General features: G+C 36.2%; 1 protein-coding gene across 4 annotated transcripts in view; it reads right to left on the bottom strand.

The window, feature by feature from the left end:
• Positions 1-13,061, bottom strand: part of MPPED2 (metallophosphoesterase domain containing 2) — a 148,272-nt gene extending 135,211 nt beyond the window's left edge. The window contains exons 1-2 of one of the 4 annotated variants that reach the window (XM_034417200.3): positions 12,566-13,061; positions 5,724-5,967 (exon numbers count right to left, since the gene is read on the bottom strand). In XM_034417200.3, coding sequence (XP_034273091.1) covers positions 5,724-5,851 — 128 coding nt within the window. In that variant the 5' untranslated portion in view covers positions 5,852-5,967; positions 12,566-13,061. Of the gene's footprint in view, positions 1-5,723; positions 5,968-7,122; positions 7,275-10,721; positions 12,199-12,565 lie in introns of those variants that run through there. The other 3 variants (XM_034417201.2, XM_034417202.3, XM_087878112.1) reach the window with 3 other exon arrangements.
• Between the last annotated feature and the right edge of the window lie 9,412 nt (positions 13,062-22,473).

Genomic DNA, 22,473 nt, shown 5'->3' on the forward strand with positions numbered 1-22,473 from the left:
AAATTGAACTTCTAATTTCAGAATGACTTTTGCTTCATCGTCTTTGCCAATCATAATCTCAAAGTCACTAGAGATTAATAAAATTATTACAGGAGGTTTCTCAGGCTTGGCAATTATAAGTACAATATGACCAATGAACGATAGGTTGCTATGATTATTTTTACCATTTAATCATATAAGAATCAATATCACATGTACTTTTGGTAATTTACACAGTTATTTTCACTGCTCTATTTATCAATGCCAAATCCAGCGTAGTATATATGTATAACAAGAAGACATCAACAGTAGTTGATTTCTCAGTATTTTGTATTATTATCTTTACAAAATTATTCATTATAAAAGAAAGGCAACGGGAAATGTCTTTACAGAAAAAATAGGTAAGTGCCCTTTTAAACTGCATGTCTCATCAGACACAGTCAAATTATTCTAGAATTGCCAGTACAGAACAAGCATATTTACAGAAAGAAATACCCTTAATTAAAGTTCAACTGCATTATCTGCATTCTTTATCTTATGGAAAGGATTTTTTTTACATGAGATACAAGAATTTCTAATCAAAGTGCACTGTCTTATCTATCATTCTTATTTTTCCAAGCTAATGAAATACTGAAAAAGAAAGGAAGGGAAAGGTGCTGGAAACTCTTGACTGTCATTCAACATAGTTAACTGACTCAAAACTAAAGATTAAAGGGTCCAAATTTATTGAGGTGGGGGAAGTTAACAAAAGAAAGGCCAACTTTGAAAATGAGCCAGATCAGACTAGAAAAATATTCCAGGAAACATAACACCTTTGTATTCCTGGGAAAGATATATTGATAATAACTAGAATGTTGCTGACTATTTCTTTCCATCTTCTCTCCAACCAGGGTATATCATTCAGAATAAGGTATAAGAAGCTCACACTGCCTTTCCCACTTATACACAAACACACATAAAAAGGAACAGAAAGACACATACATATACCCAAGATTCATTTGTTGCAAAAAATATATACCAGTTCTTCTATTGCTAACTACAGGTAAGAAACTGGAAAAAGCATTACAGAAGCTACCGTATATTGTATGTGTTATTATGTACTCTTTTTATTATATATTTTCCTAAAATTTACCTAAATTCACCTGCACATGAAAATGCTTTCTGTTTGAATAAACTAAATGGATGCTTATTGCCTTTTACTTTAATCTTCCTCTCCACCGCAAGCCTATGAGACAGGTTAGACTGAACTAAAATGATTGATCTAGAAAGACAAATACAATTTAAAGATGTATACTGTCATCCAGCAGTACATAGTTTTGATTAATTGGCAAACCATTAGTGTTTACAGTCTCAGCAAACAAAGGAGTCTTAATAAAGTTGATAGGGTACAGTATGTTTCATCGGTCCCAACTTTTAATCAGCCTCCTCGAGACTATACAATGTGTCTATATAATAAATTTGATTAATAAATAAATACTTAATCAAAACTACAGAAACCTAGCCCATACCAAGCAAGTATTTTTCTGCAGAAACAAGTAATTCTCTGATGTTTTGATTTTATATATTTTAACACTGGAGATGTAGGGTATTAATTTTGTAAATAAATGAATAAATATGGAACTAACAACCAGAAAAAGTCTAATGTAATATAAAATTCATGCAAGTAGTCCTCGATTTACAACTATTTGTTTGCTGACTGTTCCAAGTTATAATGGCACTAAAAAAGTGACTTAATGAAGAGTTTTTCACATTTATGACTGGTTGCAGCATCTCCACAATCACATGATCAAAATTTGGACACCTGGCAACTAGAATGTATTTATGTTGGTTGCAGTGTCCTATGGTCATGTGATCCCCTTTTACAGCCCTTTGACAAGCAAAGTCAAAGGGAAAGTCAGATTCACAACAACCATGTTAGTAACTTAACAACAGCGGTGATTCACTTAACAATTGTGGCAAGAAAGATTGTAAAGCTGGGCAAAACTCAATTGTCTAGCTTAGCCATAGAAATTTTGGGTGCCATTGTAGTCCTAGGTTGAGGACTATCTGTACATAATTCATGGAATTAACTCAGAAATAGACAGGGAAGAACAGGGAAATAGCTGAGATATACAGGAACCAACAACTTTTTTCAACTTCTGAATCCACTAGTATCTTAACTGTGATTAAGGAAGCATCTTTGAATACTTTGCAACACTACAGGGGCAAAATTTACATTATGTTTTTAATCAAATGCAGGATTTTTATCAGTGGTGACATCCTCCGCGTATTGCCACTAGTTTGCTGCCCGTGCATGTGTGGTGTGCGCCAAATGCGCTGCATGTGCACAGTGTATGCCAAAAGCACACTGCACACACATGCGCAGTGTACACCAAATGCACGCTGCGCGTGCATGCACAATACACACAAAATGCGCACTTTGTGCAGAAAAAGGAGGCTTAACAAGGTAAGTAGAACAGCGAGGGGGAGGAACATCTATGCCGCGCAATTTAGATTCGCTAGAAAGCAGGATTTCCTATAATATAATATAATATAAATTGTGTGGCACAGCTGATCGTCGGAAATACCAGTTCAGACGAACTGGTAACTTTTTTTTAATACCTGCTTGCCCAAACCAGTAGCTTTTATCACTACCGATTTGCCCGAACCTTTGCGAACCAGTAGTATTTCATCAGATTTTTATTTTATAACCTAATACAGATAGTCCTCAACTTACAACAGTTCAATTAGTAATCATTCAAAGTCACAACGGCACTGGAAAAGGTGATTTATGACTGTTTTTCACACTTATGAGCATTGCAGCATCCCCATGGTCATGTGATTTACATTCAGATGCTTGACAACTGACTGACATTTATGACGGTTGCAGTGTCCCAGGGTCATGTGATCACCTTTGGCGACCTTCTGATGAGCAAAGTCAATGGGGAAGCCAGATTCACTTAACGATCGTGTAACCAATTTAACAACTGCGCTGATTCACTTAGCAACTGTGGCAAGAAAGGGCGTAAAATGGGGCAAAACTCACTTAACAAATTTCTCACTTAACAACAGAAATTTTGGGTTCAACTGTGGTAGTAAATCAAGGACTACCTGTACAGCTTTAGGAAGATATTATTTTAAGTAGAAAAAAATAGGCTGGCCAGCTTTCTTTATTTACCATCAACAATTTGTGGGGTTAATTTGTTAATCTATGCCTGCTTTCCATCTTTTGGAGTTTCAGTTGTGTACCTCTGTAAACATGGCAATAGAATACCATTGAAAGAAATCCTGCAACAAAAATGAAATCAAAGTTCCATGTCCCTGCAGCTCTATCCTTGGATGTAAAAAAGCACAGCACAACAATTCTGTATGAACATCTCCGAATTAAGGTCCCTTAAGCAAAAAAAAGTCCCTTAAGCATAAAGCAGCATGTACAAAGAAATAGAAAACATACAGAAATATAAAGTCCCTTAAGTAAAACAATAAGCACGTACAAAGAAACAGAAAATATATAGAGCTTTCTCTAACAATCATAAAAATTATATCTTTTAATTCTGCTAGAAATTGCCTTACATTTTGTCTTCTTCAATTATTATTATTTTTAAGCAACTTTATGCAGTTCACTGAACAAATCTGAAACAAGCTGCACGCCTTTTCTAAGTTTCAGCAGATTTCTTTAATTAACCTGATTAATAAATAAACAAAAATCTATCCCTGTAAAATGTTGCACTTACAGAGACATCAATGTAGCCATTAATTTCCAGAAACAAATGTGATTTTTATTTTTAGTTTGCAACTAATTGTAGCGAAAAGTCAATCTGATTCCACTTCCACAGAATAATAACCCCCTATTTTTAAAAATAAAACTGGATTTCAACGCTCTGTGTTTCCCATAGCTTCAAAGAAAACTCAAAAGCTCATGTAAAATCTCCACAATACAAATGAACTGCATATTGAACTATCAGGTTCTGTACAACAAATGCAGCTACAGTTCAATTCAACAATCAGATAAAAGTAATTTGTTAAAATAACACCTGGAATCTTTTCTCATTGCAACCTATTAAATCATGTGAAAAGACAAAAGTGAAGGCAGAGGCTGGATATTCTCTTGAATTGCATTCCCTCAAACACCCACTACACCTATTTCAAAAATGCTTCTAAAATTCAGAGTTTACCCCACTGGTAGAAGAAATACTTTGAAGGTACAAACTGACCACCTGCTTTTTACATCATGCCCAAAGCCTTTTTTTAAACTAGTCCATGAAAAGGCAACTGTGTTTTAAAGGGATTAAAATATTTGCATTGGCAATGACCCTTTCTTTCTTTTTCTATGGATGAAAATAGGCTAGCTTTCCCTTTACTGAGGAGCTCTGCATATCTCAAAGGCTTGCATACCACCCTCAGTGCAACAGAAGATTGTTCAATAGAGAACATCTTATCAGGTATTTTATACCTCCTCCCAAGTAGAGTTCAAAGTAGCAACATGCTTCAGCATTCTCACTATGCAAAAGCTATTATCCACACAATGAATGAAATACCCCATTCGCTTTGGGTCGCTGTAAGGTCAAGAGGTGCCTCTTTGTTTTATAATTTAACCTATCCATTAGACCAGAGGGGGGAAAAAGAAGCTTAGTTTAAAAAAAAAATGCCTGATAAAGATCACAATTCACTAAACAATGGGAAGGAAATCTGGAATTTAAGACTTTACTTAGTTTTTAAATTGGTGTGTGTTTATGGAGCATGGACAAACAATACATACACACTCACACTCAAAGATATAGAGGAGACAGCATTTGGTCTGTGTTCAGTCCTTCTGCTGTAAGATCTCAGAAGCCACAATACCAAAACTGAAGCAAGCTAAGGAAAAGACCTTTTGCTCTATCTTTGTTGGTTTAGGTCTGGGACATAAACATTATTTTAATACAGTATTTGTATTTCTTGGGATTAATAGTTCAGCCCTCTTGGAATCCTTTGTCTTTCTTGACAGAAGAATGCAGCATGCGGCACACGTTCTCCTTACAACAAGGAGGACAAAGGATTCAGTGATCAGGAGACAATTAGTCCCAATTAGGCCTATTTCGCAGCTGAGTGCAAAGAGCGGGGGAAGGGTGTTCACATTTTCGCAAAATATGTCCCTCTGGCAAGTTCCAGTGAAATCAATAAAGCTACAAGTCGGTTACAAGGCCTGCAGCTCACATACAAAATTGTGCTCGAGTTTTACCAAGTCTCTGACATCTGGAGCTCTTTGAATGTAATATACTATGCAACCCAATTTGGACATTTTTTATCGACTTATTTATAGCAGAGGGCAGCAATAATTGCAATTATTTCACATCCAATTCTTGGGGTTGGAAACAATTTCGTTGCAGTTCACACAATAGAATAGCTAATATTTCAATCATCTCTTTTAATTTTATTTTTTTTTTAAAAAAAAAACCGTTTTAGTCTTTATCTCTGCAAAGATGCCTGGAGGCATGTTCCTGGTAAAAGCTACAAAATTGCCAAGTGTTTTTTAAAGTCCACTTATTTCTGTTTTTTAATGCTTATATGATTATTAAGTCATTGTGTTAGGATTGTTTAGATTAGCCTAGTTAACCATACTGAATTATCCTGAAAAATAAATGAAAAATATGTGTTAGAAATATCCATTATAAGCATACAGCAGATAAATAATTAATGCAGGATAGACATGGTTTTTTACAATCTCTTGATAGAAGTGAGGATGGTTACACAACGATTGACATGAATGGCTCAACTGTACTTACATGTGTACGTGTGGAGGCTGGAATCGGCTTTGGTTAATATTGTAGTGTGTGAATGCCTGGGTTGGATTTGAGCTGTATTCATCCACAGAAATGGAAACTTTGCCTTGTGAAGGAATTCCATGTGCCATGCTTCCTCTTTATAGACATGAGCGAGTTACAACTTTCCAGAGCAAAATACAGGAATGAGCATTGTGTTTCAGCCAATGTCGGAAGCCAAAGATGTCCTCATGAACTCTGCAGAATTCTGGACAACAATATGGAGACATTTATCATTTTGAAATTCCATCTAAAAACATTAAGCTCAGCCTAACATTTTCTTTGATGCATCTTTCTTATATCACATTAGCATACATACTCTTAGCAAACTCAATCTCCAAACATGGATATATCAAAACTGTCCACCAAGAAAAAAAGATTTCATTAGGTATTCAAAAATACAATCTTTGGAAAGGAAGATTAAACTTGCTTGTTGCAATCATGTTCTGCAGACTGACCAGAATATAATGGAAAACTAGGAAGGAAAGGAAATGTTATAGAGTACCTTAGAAAAAAGCTGGTTTCCTGGTTCATATGCCAAGCTGAAATATTTGCTTGCATATCCTATTAGTCCTAATAAAATGTTGTTAATGTGTTTTTATATTGAATGTAAAAACCATGTTCTTTGTATATTTAAATCTACCAAATCTCATAAAAGTCACACAACTTTATTTTTTTAAAAAAAAAAACTTCCAGCATACAAGTATCTTGTCATTCAACAGTTGTCAGCTATTCCTCTTTTTCCTCTTTCTTTCTATACTTTTCATATAGTTTTATTTTAACAAATGTCAAAACACACTATTATGGGCAAGTTATCTTACATTATAGTATTGTAAAACAAACAAAACATAATTATACTCTTCATTTTGAATTTCCCTTACATTTCTCACTGATGTTTTAATAATGTATTGTCAGAATCATGTGCCATATTTCACAAATACAATTACAGCTATTTATCAGATTCAGGGGCTCCATTTCATAAGTTGCCATAGAGCTGGAAATGGGGCCATTAAAAAGTGGGCAAATAAAAACCAAGATATAGCACTTTTTTCAAGGAAAAGATAATAATATAATTTTCTGATTTGCAAAATCAATCTGATGATAAATGTAGCAAAGATTTAGAAAATTATAATTTGAAAAAAAAGATTAAAAGCGCATACTTTCCAGATCATCCACAAAAAGCACTGGAAAGGAGTCCAAGAGGTAAGAATTATGTAGTAAGTAAACACTAAGATGTGGTGACTAAATGGTTGTAAAAGAGCGTTCAATACATGTGATTTAAATTAAACACAGTATCTATATTCAGAAGTAATATGCTCTTCAATACCAGACTGAAGGAAAACAAGCAAGGATGGGCACTTACAAGTTTATAGAAGTACCTAGACCATTTTTAGAAACAGATTGCACGAGCAGATGGACCTTGGCATGATCCATACATCTGTCAAGGCAATGCATACGTTCTAAGGGCAGCTTTCATCCATCTGTTGCCTTCCAGGTGCTTTGAACTTAACTTGGCTATGGTTGATGAATTATGACAATTGAAATGATCCAGGGAGTATAAGATAAAAGAACTTCTCTCTACTATTTTATCATCCTACTAGAGCTGCCTACTTTTTAATTATTACATGCAAAATGAAAAATACTTAAAAGCCATGGGATAAATTTGTTATCACCTAAAGTCCTCTTCCTCTAACACATTTCCATTGCAAGCTAAAACATACAACTGTACACTCTAGTTTAAAACTGTAATTTATTACTATGAGCCATTTTATCTTAAATTGATTAAAGTATGTCATACATTTCTATCTGCTTACTTTACCTATGTAACTTCTTTATCCTGTATATATTCGCTCAGGTCAATTTGAATAACATGATGCAAACAGTATCTTTTATCCCAATTTTTGCCAAACCATTCTCATTAAAAATAATCCTCCCTAAAATAATTTGGGCATTCAAATACTTTGTAATAATGCATTTTTGCATACCTACTTCTACTCTTAAATACATACATATTTATCTGTCAATCCATTTTCTTCAGATAATTTTTTTTTCTGCCCATTTCTATCAGAGTATATACCTTGTTTCCAATTTTGGTTACTAAGTTACTCTAATTTTGCACCAAGTTACTCTAAAAGCCTAACATCAAGCACAGATATAATATTTCTGATTCCAAATCTAGCAAGTGGAGAAAAAAAATTATTACCTTATTATCAAAAACTACCTTTAAAAATGTTGTAGGAAGGAGTATAATCCACCCTAAAACTTCTAAGATGGGATAAAAATATTTCAAAAAAAGTATCTGACCATTTTCAGTAACTCCAAATACATAACGTTTGGAGTTCTATACTATTACAAACTTGAAATATACCTTTCTATAACTGAGCAGAGTTAGGAATAGCCAGAAAGTCTCATGCTGTATACTATGAGGCTCTTTTCCTACAATGATGCTATCTTTGAATCCAAATACTGTTGAAAATTAAATGTGTAAGAGCATACAATGAAGTTTAAAATCTACTTCAGCACAAAATTCAAGAAACAAATTTCCAAATGACAGATGGGCATCTCCCTTTTATTGTTATACGACCTCAGGCCTACATAAGATTTCCTATGGTAACCAGGTTAAGAAATCTCACAACTCCCTTTCTATAATCAAGATTGTTTGTCTCAAATTATAAGAAGCCATTATGACGAAATAAAACCCTAATTCCATCAATAAGGTATGGACCCAAATGAAATAAAATTTCATTAAATTGGATTGTTGTTTCCAGCTTTGACTGCATATACAGGTGTGTGTGTGTGTGTATGTATATATGTATGTATGTATATGTATATATATGTATATATATGTATATATATATATATATATATATATATATATGCATGTGTATATAAGATTCAGTACATAAAATATTTGCCCAGTTATTCATGCAAGATAACTGTCTACAAATTATAATGAAGGAACCTCCATACCAACTTTGCAGCTGTTTCCTTAATTTCCACCACAATTATATTTTACTGTTATTTTGCATAACAGTAAAATACAACACCTGCTTCCAATTGCAGTTCTGTAGTGAAGACTGTAATTCTCTTTTGAGATACTAACTATGAAGGCAGTGTGCAGTGTGGAGCTGCATAATTGCACTGCACTGAAAAGTAAATACAAATGAAAACATCTTCCCGTTAGAGAAATGACTGTCATTAAAAAAGAATGTTAGCCCTGAGAGCTCAGAGGGAAAAAACACACTTTGTATTGTGAGAATTTTAGTCTTGGCGTACATTAGGCAGTAACGTTGAAATGGCATAGCAATTTTTTTTTCCTCACACAAAGCAGATTCTGTTGGATAAAAGACAAACATTAATGAAATACAAACTCATACTTTTTCTGCCCTTTAAAAAAATAGATGCCACTGTATTTTCATTAACTGCCAGAATTAATGTTACATATTACAAAAAGCTCACTAAAGATAATTTAAGATCTTAATTCAATTCTATTTATTTTCTATGAGAGGGGAAATGTTAAAGCTTAAGTATACTGATTCACGTGCAGAAAATCTTGAACTTCACTTTTGAATTCTTAAGAAGTGAAATATTTCATTTATATTGGCATTCTATTGAACAAAAGAAAAATACAGCTTTTTAAATGTCCATCAGTAAATATCAAACACAGAAATATTGTTTTGTATCCAAAGAGACCGATTTTATTAATTTTCTTTTAATGTCTTTCTAGTGCAAAACAGCTCTCATATTAAAGAGAATGACTGTGATCTTTAATGAATAACTCTTTGAAGAAAATATAAGGCAAAGTCAACTACTTCAAAACTTTTACATACATGCTGGTATTAGTCTCCCATAAGGATTTGTGTTAACAATATAATTCTTTTCTTCTCCTTAGAACAATCATTTCCTTAAGGAGATATAATACTTTGGAATAGATTTGACCTTGGCATTCATTTTAATGCAGGAGCTAATATAACCAAAAACTGCCAAAAACCCTGAATTACCATATTATCTCATACATGATTATAGAATTCAGGAAAGAACCCAAAAATGATGATAGACATCCTACAAGAATAAAGTTGACATGATGGGAAAACACCACCAGTTCAAATAAATTCACTGGTTCAATTTGAAGTCTATATAAGCAGAACACTGATAACATTTACACTGCAATTTTGTCTCACAAACACAAAGCACAACTGAGAAGGATTGCATTTTTAATCAGTGGCAAGATAGAAAATTAAAAATAATACCCAAACCCATTATTTGCTGAAGGGGAAAAAAAAACCATAATATGAGGAGTAAAAAGAGAAATCCATCATTAAATTCATCAACTAGGAATGTTAGTTTATTAACCAGAGAACTCCTGAAATATTTGAGATAAAGGGAAAGAATACCCATATTAGACCACTTTTATAAGCTTGCATTATCTCCAATACTGATACAAAATAAAACAGCAAACAGGCAATATGCATATCAATGCATGTTTACTCAGAAACAAGTCTCATTCTCAGTGGAAGCTATTTCTTTGTCAGTGTAAGAAGTGTGGATTAAATCAGTGTGTATGTGAAAAAGCAAAAAGACTCCAGTCCAACTTTGACTCTGGCGGACTCACAGAGACACATCTATGAAGTTTTCTTAATAAGATAAAGAAGTGGCCAGCCACTATCTCTCTTGCCCGATATCTTTTCGACTTCCCATCTCTTCTGCTCTCACTGCAATCTTGTGCAATACCAGCAGATCAGAATCAGCATGCTACTGTATTCCTAATGCTAGGTAAACTGTCACTGGGGGAGGAAGGATCATGAGTTCCATCAAAGCAACAGTTAAGCAGAAAAATATTATCCCGCACATCCGGCCTGTAAAAGAAATCAAGTCAGGTTTCCCTTCATCAAAAACCAACCCGCCTGTACTCCCTCTTGCACCCCGCAGCACCCGGGGACCCTTTAGAGAAGAAACCCTTACAGCGTCAAGCCTCTCCCTCTGTTGCAAAGATGCATTTTCCTCCAGACCCTTTAGCTGAAAGGGACTATGAGCAAGGAAGACGTCCCAGGTTGCAAGCACTACCTCTTGGTGGCCGTCACTCCATGCCCATCTAAGCAGCGCTGGGTGGACTTTCTCCCCCCTTCTTTCCCGGATAGGTGGCTGCACTCCTCTGAATCCTCGCAGGGTGTTTGGGGCTGGTTCCTCTCTCCCTCTCCCATTCCCTCTTGCCAGGGCTCGGAATGATTGATCACAATCAGCGGCCAATAGCTTTGACTGCGCACCATCCTGCCTTTTCTATCGCTCTCCCCCCCCCTTCTTTCCCAACGTCATTCATCCCAACCTGATTCTCCCCTTCCTTTCAAACTGGCACGATAACCCTGATCAAGTCTCTGCTAACCCATAACAAGCATTCTCCGCAGAAAGATGCACGTTTTTCAACCCCTCTGTTGACTTTTTTTTTGGGGGGGGGGAATGTCTTCCCCTTTCTCGAGACCCCTTTTGCGGGCTACTGCCTTAAGTTATGGCTTTGGGCGCGCGCGCGCGCTTAAAGTTTTCATATTCCCCCCCCCACTCAGATCTCTGCAATGACCCCCCCCAAAAAATGTACACCCCGCTCCTCGCCAATACAAGCCGATCGCCCGAACTCCCTATTTCTCACGACGCTACGACACTTTTCAGGAGGTCAGGGTTGAGGGATGCAGAGGGGGGAATGACATAATCCTAGAGCAAGGGAGGAAAACAAAAATATCATAATCGCGATGAACAGCATGCAAACAGGGAGGCGAATACATCCCAATAAAATGCAAAGGTTTCCAAGGGCGCTTAGGCCTCAGGGGACCATTGATTTCAAAAAGCATGTTTTGGAAAAGCAGCGAATTGGGGGTGGGGGGGGGGAGAGAAAGAGTATGTAGCTGCCTTGAATGTGAAAGAAACGTGGAAAACTCCAGCTATAGTTAAAAAAAAAAAAAAAGCACTCAGTACTTTTTTTATTTTATTTTTTGCCAAGTTTTCCCCCGGGGTTTTTTTTTTTTTTCTCCCCTATGGAAATTGGGGAGGTGGGGAGAAAGAGGTGAAAAAGAAAAGCCTCTTGGAAAGCGGGGAAATACGGCAAGAACAAACGATTTGTCGTTCCCCCCCCCCCGCCCCTCCCGGCGCCGTCCTTCTCTCCCGCCAGTCACACGGTTCAGTTTTTTCAGGTTAACTATACTTTGCATTTCACTCCCCCGATCTACCGTTTTCGCCTCGCTTTCTCCGGCAGCCTCGCACAGCACAATGCTCCCTTTGGCCTACCCTCCCCCGGTCGTGCTCTAACATTGTAACCCAGATCACCCGAGACTTGCTAGTAAACAGCGAGCAAAATTAATCTCCTCTGCCAAATCTATTCCCAAACCGCCGCCGCCGCCTCCCCAGCCACCCCCCCCTCAACACCTCCGCTCCGCAAAGGCAAGAAATGAACGCCGAATCCGGGAGGGGGGCAAGGAGGAGGAGGAGAGATGGGGGCATTGCAAGCCAGGGTGGGAAGGAGGAGGAAGAAGAAGAAGGGAGGCAAAAGAAACCGACCCTCGCGCAGATCAGCAAATTAGCTTTCCTTCTCCAAACCTTTTTTTTTTTTTATAAACCCTCCGTTCTACCCGGAGCGAATGCAAATAAGCAGCCCGTTTTGAGTCTGATTATTGTTTCGCGGTGGTTGCCCTCTCTGATCTCCTTGTACATGACAAGGCACCTCTAACCCAGCGCTTTGTGTTTTGTTATTGGTAATTCTCCTCTCCCTTCTTCCATTGGAGTCCTCTCCCCTTCCTCTCTGAACGGGGCGGGTGATTTACCTTCTCTGGCTCTTTTTATTTTCCTGGAGGTGGAGGTGTATTCCTAAGGATGCCTTCAGTGCTGGGGAAGGAGCCGATCCATGGAGGGGAGGGGGGCGACGCTGCCGAGAAGCCGCTGGTTACAGAGAGCGAAAGAGCCAGGGAGACCTTGGCATAGGTGGGCGGCTGGTGTAAGGCAGGGCAGAACCTTCGACCCGCAAGGATCCCGGGAGTGGGGGGGGGGACGAAAGAGAGGCAGAGAAGGAGGGAGGGAGGGAAGGAAGGAAAAGAAAAGAAAAGGGGGGGGAGAAAATAAAGAGCAGTCCGACCTCTGAATTGGGGAACGAGAAGGAAAGAGAGAGGGAGAGAGAGAGAGAGAGACAGAGAGGGAGAGAGAGGGGGGGGGAAAAGCGAAGAAGGAAGAGAACAGTGCAATGAGTAAGGACTGCCACTGGGGTCAGGGAGCAGAGCACCAGGAAACAGGGCGGCCAACGCGCGCACACTACACACACACACACACAAACACAGAGGCAGCTCCTCCCTGCTGCTGTTGAATCTTACTTCACTGCCCCCCCCCGCCCCGGCCACACTCACAGTCAAAAAAAAAGCAGAGCAGCATCCCTCGCCTAACGGCGGCGAATCTTTTGCCCTCCCTGAAAGATTAAAGATTAAATAGGAGAGGAGACCCAAGGCGTGCAAATCACCAGAATGCCTCGATGTTTCTCACTCATTATGTCGTCATCTTAATTAATCAGACCGTGGTGGGGGTTCCCTACACCTTCCCCTCCCTTTAAGAAATAGAACAAGGTGCGTTTGTTTTGTTTTTTAAGTAATATTAGCAGGAAGGGTTACAGCAAGGAAAATCGATACTGCCACGTTCTAAGCCGAAAACATATTTATATAAAGAGACCTGAAAACATGTTTGTATAGAAACAAATGTATTTGTCTCTTGTGTTGATGTATTGCAGGGTTACCTCAAATTGCTGTGTGATAGTTACAGCATTTCCAGAAAACACAGACTAGAAAAGAAAACATGGAACAGAAGGGAATGAAAATGGATGACTTTGTGTCATCCATAATCTCAACCTTTTGTGAAATGTATTGGGAAGCAACTTTTTAAAATAAGACCTTTTCTTGATCATCTCCATTACTAAAAAGATAACTCACAACAGACCTTTAAACTACTGTATCCAATTTCCATATAGTTCTATTGTACATATTTACTCACAGGTTACCTAGGCCTAGAGATATTTAGTCCCAGTAACAAGACAGAAGATCTCAAGTCTAAATTTAGCCAGTCTTTTTTTAAAAAAAATCTGCTTTTAAGTCTGTTACTTTACATAAACTTTGTAACTTAGGAAGCAAGCCTTGTTGGGTTTAATAGGATTTTTTAGAAAATGTTGCATAGTAATTTTAATTCTTAATTCTTAAATTAATTATTGAGATTATAATAAATGTCCTCCTCATAAGCAATACCTGAAGTTAAAACTTCCTTTAAAAAAGAATTAGGAAGAATGAGAAACAAATGTCCTTAATGGTTAAAAAACTCCAGGCAAAACTATCTGAGGGAAATACAAAGAAATAACATTTAAATTAATTGTGGACGGGCAGATATAACTAATAATAATGTCAATAAAGCTTTGTGGGAGGTATTTTTGTGTTTGATTAGACTTTAAAAAACTATTTCAATACAATATCTCAGGATAAAATAGAACAGTTCTTTTTTTAAAAAAAATAAGATTCATGTATGAAAAGTTATATCAAGGTTAAATGTAGTTTTCATTGGTTTCTTTCTAACTTTATTAAGTTCAGTTTGAAATATTCATCTGTCATCTGTCCAATGGAAGGGACTATATAGTCCCTTCCTTTACAATTGCCTTACGTCCAAACCAGTCTAATTTTGTATGCTTTATGCAGCCACAGACTGCTTTGGAACCAGATTTTTCAGAATGTTGCAGTGAAAAAAAAAATCTTGCAAAGCCTTTTTCCCCAGAGGCAACATTAGAACCAACCGAATAAATATGAACACCACAGGTAGCAGTGAGCTTTAAAAAACATTTTCAAACATTTTTTAAAAAATTACTGCATTTTTGGAACATACAGCACAGTGTTAAATAAAATGTGAATTCTTCAGAAAATTCATTTAGAGTGCAATTCCATATAGCTCTAGAAGGAAGCTTTTACTGGGTTTTTAATAGGATTGTCTAGAAAATGGGGGTAGCAACTTTAATGATTAATTCTTAAATTAATTATTGTAGGTTATGGTAAATTTCTTCCTCATAACCAATACCTGAAGTTAAATGGATTATTCTTATCTGTACTGGAAACCACGCATGGAACTAATGATAGATATGAATTAGAATTGTCAAGCACTGCAACGTTAAAAATTATATAGATATTTACTTCATTTTATTTATTTATATTTTATTTATATATCAGACTTAGAAACCACCATCTCACTCACAGAGTGACTCTTCATTATAATAGGCTATGTTAGAAAGACAATGGTTAGGCCAAAATACTGCCATCCTTATAAAAATACAACCATAATGGAATTAAACAGCACTTAAAATCAGGATAGAATAAAATATAATAAAATAATCCTAAAGCAAGTTTGCTTTAACAAAAAACTGAAAAGTAATAATAATGATACATTCAATATACTGTAATGTTAGTTATTATTTTAGCCTTTTGGGTTTCAAATTAAAACCATGAAAATTGTGACATAAGTATCTAAAATCACTTAATGTGTGTTATTTCTTGTTTATTGTTACTTTATATTTACAATTTCCTTCAAAAAACTTAACATGACAAAATAAGATTGAGGGCTGTCTCTGAACCCAACTATACTCACAAATCTATAGAAATAGTCCTTGTTTAGTGCAATTCGGACTGGCAACTTGGTTGTTAAATGATAATAGAATAACAGAATTAGATGGGGCATTGGAAATCTTCTAATCCAATCACCTGTTCAAGGAGGAAACCCTATACCATTTCAGACAAAAGGTTGTCTGATCTCTTTTAAAAAAACCTCCAGTGTCAATCATCCACAGTTTCTGGAGACAAGTTGTTAATTGTTCTAACTGTCAGGAAATTTCTCTTTAGTTCTAGGCTGCTTCTTTCCTTGATTAGTTTCCAACCATCGCTTCTTATCCTGCCTTCAGGTGCTTTGGAGAATAGATTGAGCCCCTCTTCTTTGTGGCAGCCCCTTAGATATTGGGAAACTGCTATCATGTCATCCCTAGTCTTTATCACTGGAGACTTTCAAGAAAAGTTTGGACTGCCAATTGTCAGAAATAGTGTAGGATCTCCTGCTTGGGTGGCGGGGTTGGACTAGATGACCTACAAGGTCCCTTCTAACTCTGTTAATCTGTTAGATCTGTTTCATTAAACTAGACGTACCCAATTTGTGCAATCAATCTTTATATGTTTTAGCCATCCGTCCCCTAATCAATTTTGTTCTTCTCTGCACACTTTCTAAAGTCTCAACATTGTTTTGTATCTTGGCGACCAAAACTATAAAATACTCAAGTGTGATCTGTGAAGTGTTGTACTATGAAGTACCGATGAAGTAGTTGGTAAGTGAAACTATCACCGCGCTCATGATTTTATTCCAGCTTTCCTTTGTTTTAAAGTCCTACAAAGGTCATAAATGCAAGGATTGGTCATAAAATTCCTTTTGCAATGGTTGTTAAATGAGGCAGTCACTAAACAAGAACTTCTTGTAGTAGCCAAATGCCATGTGAGTCCACTCAGGAATCTCAACTGAATTCAGTCAATCTTGTTACACTAAAATTGTAGAGATTTAAATTCCAATCCCTTCTAAGACCTGGTAATTCAGTGAGTAACTTTGGATTAGTCACTGTTAGCCCAATTTACCTATCAGGGCATTGCGGGAATAAAAAGCAGAAAGATAGCCAAGTTAGATTCCTTGAGTTCAGGAGTAAGTTATACATATGACAAATTATAAATACTTTAAAATAAGCAGGCATAGAATTTAGTATGAATCCACCATAAAAGTTCTTTAAAATAAATATATGTCATATATGAGGGTTCTCAGCAGGGGTGAAATACCAGCAGGTTCTGAAAGGTTCTGGAGAACCAGTAGGAGAAATTTTGAGTAGTTCGGAAAACTGGCAAATACCACCTCTGGCTGGCCCCAGAGTGGGGTGGGAATGGAGATTTTGCAATATCCTTCCCCTGGAGTGGGGTGGGAATGGAGATTTTGCAGTATCCTTCCCATGGAGTGGGGTGGGAATGGATATTTTGCAGTATCCTTCCCATGGAGTGGTGTGGGAATGGAGATTTTGCAGTATCTGTCCCCTGCCACACCCACCAAGCCACGCCCACAGAACTGGTAGTAAAAAAAAATTGATTTCACCACTGGTTCTGAGAGACTTTTAAGAGTGAGATTGGTCTAGCAGCTATTTGCTAATACTAGCATGTCCCATAATGAGACTTCTCAGGAAACAACAACTGAATGAAAAATTTCTGGTGACCTGCTACCGCTGCACTATAGAGAGTATCTTAACTTACTGCACCTGTGTATGGTTTGCTAATTGCACAGTGGCAGATAGGCAGCACTCCTGAGGGTTAACATCATTGCCCAGAGGATCATTGGTTGCCCTTTCTCCTCCTTGGAAGAGTTTTATAGCTCCCGCTGCCTTAAGAAAGTTCAAAACGTTCTTAAAGATCCATCTCATCCTGGGCACCCTTTTTTTGAACTATTGCCATCTGGCAGACAGTACAGATAATAAAAACAAGGACAAATAGGCTGAAAAACAGCTTCTATACCCAGAGCAGTAACTATGTTGAATTCTATTGTGTAGTGCAATATTAATGCAGTATTAGGGGTTTTGCATTCAATTGTGTAGATTGTGAAGGATGAGTGTTTTTATTTTATTTTTTATATAGTTTTCTTATTTATGATGTACACTGAAGATGGCATTTAATTTCGTTGTATGAGGTACAATGACAATAAAGTTAACTTAAACTTAATACTTCCCAATAATATTTTATATTAGTGATATAAATTAGAATTGGATCTGTCATGACCTTGTTCAATCTCCCCAGAAGCATCCACACTGGCCAGACTGTTCCTGGAAGCCACCTTCCTCATGAGTTCATTAGCAAGCCAACATACTATGTATTACATACTAGTTGGTCACAACGATTGTAGGTTGGAATGACCAATTGTGATCCAATCATCAGCTTGCAGTTAGAACTCCTATCATTCTCCTCCATAATAAATGATGTTTTGGATGGGGCAGCATTGCTGCTGCAGGGCCATCGTGGATAAACAAAAAATGGATGTTGGAAAAACAGATCAGGAACAGTTTCTTTGGAGTGTTGTTTATAAGAGGGTGAGTTGGAACTCAGGTACATGCTGGTCAGTTTAGAAATAACCCCAAATTTCCTTGAGGATGTCCAGATAAGATACACAAATCTATCCCATATAATAGATACTCAGATAAAGTTAGAATGCAAAAGGCTAAAGAAATAAGATCGGTTGCGGCGGTGTATACAGTAGTTAAGAAGCCAAAATTCTGTACTGAAAAGAATTACCTGACTATAAGACATATTTTGTCTCCCAAAAGGGGGTGAAAATGTTTGTGTCTTATAGACCAAATATTGGCGAAGCCCTGCCCACCCACCAGCTGTTATTTGGCCTCCGCACACCCCTTTTTGGGGCCAAAAAAGGGCCGAAAATGGGGCATGCTGAGGCCAAAAACTTTTTTTGGGTTGTTTTCCCTCTTCTAAATTTAGGTGCGTCTTATAGTTCTGAAAATACGGTATACAATTATGAAATTAATTGCTCTGAGATACCGTGATTCTTGTATGCATTATTTTATTACTATGGTGAATTATTTATACAAATGAATACTAAACTGACTTGAAGTGTTGTATTATAAACATCTAGTATTTTATTCATTTGCTTGTTTACGTTTACCTGCTTTTTAAAGTTAAAAAAAAAAAAGACTGCACAAAGCATGTAATATGCTAATGCTAGCTTTTCAATCATGTCTGATCCTCGGTGATTTTATGGACCAGCTCTTTTCATACTTTCTGATATTGTTTGGTTTCTTTCAGTTGTTTTATACACTGACTGGTGTCAACTTTGATGGTTTTTAGCCACCATGTTTTCTGACAATTTTGTTTCCATTTACCACTGACCAGTATAAAAAACATTTAATAAAAGGAAAATATGATACATAAAATGTCACAAAATTCTGTTATCACTTAACATTTAATCATATCAAGCCAGGGTTCTCACTCAAAGCAAAAATACTTGGACTCAATGGAAAGAAAAGAAGAGGAAGACCAGCAGTGAGGTAGATGGACTGAATTAGATTGGTCTTCATGTTAGAAGACCAGAAATTTGGAAATGGATCTTCCTGGAGAAAATCTAGGTACTGTAATTACTAAGAGTTGTTATGACTGAGGTGATGACACATAATCAGTTAATCAATATATCCACCTGTATTTTTATCTGTGTGCCCATGTTCAGATAGACTTCCATGTTTATAATGGCAGCTCAGAAGTGAAGATCTGAATTAAGCTTTAAGAATTTTGATTTCACTGATATTGTCATTTTGATGCAAAATTTGATTGGTTAAACTTCTAGAAAATTTTCTTATGGGTTAATACAAGATATAAGTGAAAATCTTATTCAAAGTCACAATCTGCTAGCAAATCTGGGGATATAAAGTGTCTTAAAATGTAATGAAAAAGTACTGTGTTTTCACCACTGCTTAGGTCACTCCTGATGGGAAGGGTATAATTCATGAATCCAAACAATACTTTTCAATCTTTCTGTCCTTAAGTACGTTTCATGTGTTGTCCTGTGCCAGCTAAGTACTAAGATTGACCCAATGCTTGCTTAACTTCCATTCTGGGAAGTCATATGGACTCAGTGATTATACTCCCATCAGCAGTAGCATCAATTTATGTCTTGAAGCTATGATTAGTGGAAGAAGATATGCCTGGCCTCACTGATCATAGGAAATATGATATCAGGTGTGCTCTATTCTCTGATTTTGGACATTGCTTATTCCTACTTTGATATTTAGAATTGTCTCTTATGTGCATGTGTATCTGTTTGTCTGTCTAATTATCTATCTATCTATCTATCTGAGCTATGTATGTACGTGTGTGTACACATATATGCACACTATATGTATATATTGTTTACTGTTGCTAGGTGTCAAATACTATTAAGTATGCATGTGTATCAGCTGCTTTACTGCTATTTTTCAGCATGTTAAATGCAAACATTATTTAAGGAAAAGATCTGTCTTCTCTCTCCCAGTACCATCCCAGAGATATTTTCCCTGAGAGATCGTTGCCAAAACAACCCCTGAATTTTTTCCCTAGTATCTCTGCAAACTCACCTCCCTTAACTGCTCAATGGAATCTTTGAAAGAGAGTACTCTGACATGAACAATTACATGCTGAGGATGTAAATCTAACAAGAGTTGGACTTTTTAATGAAAATTCAGGGAAAAATTTTCTCTGGCATATTCAGATCCAGATCATTTTGTTTAAATTATTTTTGGCAACTTTGGTTGCTTGAAGGAGAAGCCTCCATCTCTATCATTTTTTCTTCACCTTGCTATTTTATGACGTCCCAGCTATATTTTATGAATGGTCCCTAAGGATTCTTGGAAAATTCTTCTGCACTATTTTTCTTGGAGGTTCTTCCTCCCATTAAAAAATCTGTCAGTTCCCTCTTTATTTATCCCCCATTTTGAGAGTTCTACTGCTCAAATCTACTTTTTCTCTAATACCACTTTCCCTTCATGCCAATACACATTTTCTTTCTTTCTTTCACTTTTTTCATATTAAGATACTATAAGATACTTATAATATTAAGATTATAAGTGGTATACCAGTCCAAGCCACAGCAGATGGCAGCACATAGCAGACCATGGCTGATCTCAAAAAAGTTAAACAGGATTAGAGCTGGTTAGTAGTGGGATGAAAAACTTGCAGATAACTCCAATGGTACAAACTAGGCTGTACAATTAACAGTCATGAAAGAAGGCTAGGGTAAGCTGTCTTGCATTATTTCCAAGAAAACAACACGAACTTGTCCTTATACGGTAGTTTAGTCAAGAAAATTTTTAATCTAAGTTTTATTCCAGTACAGTGATGAGGATTTTAGCCACTTTTTTTTGTACCTGAATAAATGTTTCTGCAATCTGACCTTTGACCAGGATCCATTAAAACATTTTTATGCAATTCTCCTATCCCCCCAAAAATCATCTGAACAGTTTGTTGCTCATGGATGTGTTTAATGGATGAATTTCTTTCTAAAAAAATTGGAGTAGATGTGAGCCATTGGTGATGTGCCAGGATTCTTAATGTGAATATTGATAATCCCTTAACAATTATGCCTCAAAATATATGTGAGACTCAGAAATATATCGGAAAACAGGCAATCTAACTAACATTTTTCTTATAAGCATCTGTACCCAGGAAACCAGACTTATAGACAATATATCCTGATTTCATTCTTTTTCCTCCTATATTTGACACAGATAAAATATATGTCAGACTAGACAATATTCAAAACCGTATTCAGCTGTATAAATAAACTGGATGTGCAAAAGCTAAACGGGAAAATACTCTTAAGACCTAGAGTGCAGCTCTTATCTTTAGAAGTGTTTTCAATTAAGAAAATAATCAAGGTCAGAAATGGTGAATAAAAGGATGACTGAAAAGCTGGAATTGAAATTTTGTTTTTCTTTCAGTTTTATATTCTAAAATATTATCTATTGTGTCTGTTCTGAAATATCAACTGTTTCATCAAATGCATCTGATAAAGTTTGGCTTTAATGCACAAAAAAATATGCCATAATAAATCTGTTAGTTTTAAAGATGCACAAGATAAGGAATATTTTTTCTTTTCATGTTCACATTCCCATTTTCATACTGTAACAATGTGGATTAATGATAGAGAACCAGGAATGCCCAGACTTAATAGACTGAATTCTTAAGGAAAGAGAGAAAGAAAAAGAATAAAGGGATTTAATCATAACATTGATGGGGCAGTAAGAAGGCTCTGTTAAAAGTATGAAAATAGAACTCTCACCAGATGCTGTCTTAAGGCTTTTTTTGCTTACCAGATCAAGCCTATTTCACAAAAAAATTGATCATCTTCAGCTTTCTTCCTATTAAGTTAAATTATTTAAATAGCTGACTGAAACATTTCATTTTGGCCTATGTAATCGAAGAGCCAGACAAAAAGCATAGCATCTGGGTTTTTCAGATGATTAACTTAAACACATTTAATTAAGAAACCATTTCTACTTGTTCTAGCTGCACTTTGAAATGGATTTATTTGAGCAAAATGTAAAAACACTGCTATCAAACTAATTAAAAATTTTCATTTAATCTGGACAATTTTCCAGTAAGGCTGAAAAATCTTCAAGTATAATATTTGATTTTTGCATATATCTTTCCCATGCCATGGCTATCTGCATACATATATGCTGATACCATATCATCTGTGATACTTCTACATATTGGGTGTAGATGTTGTTTAGCAATTATACGGTTAAACATGCAGATAAATAAGACATGGAGATAAATAAAAAATTATATTCAAAAAAAAATATTCAGAACTCATTCATCTTTCATAGAGGTGGTTCTTGGCATATAGTTGATTTCAGGCATTGACTTTCTGAATTGATACCTGTGCTAAAACAAATATTTTAATACAATATAGAATGCACACTTGTTATCTTTAGCATTTACTAAGTTACTAATCTAAAACCTGAGATAAAATAAAGCTTCTTTACAAGTAGTCATCTAGGGTGACTTCCATGATTATAAGCAACATAATCTATGGTAGTTTATTTTAATGGCAATAGGTACAATTTAAGAGGTAACAAGGAAAATCAAGCTAACAGGGATCCATAAAAATC

Source organism: Pantherophis guttatus, chromosome 1 (assembly GCF_059756535.1).
Source record: "Pantherophis guttatus breed Tessera chromosome 1, ASM5975653v1, whole genome shotgun sequence".
In the NCBI taxonomy this organism is placed as follows: domain Eukaryota; kingdom Metazoa; phylum Chordata; class Lepidosauria; order Squamata; family Colubridae; genus Pantherophis; species Pantherophis guttatus.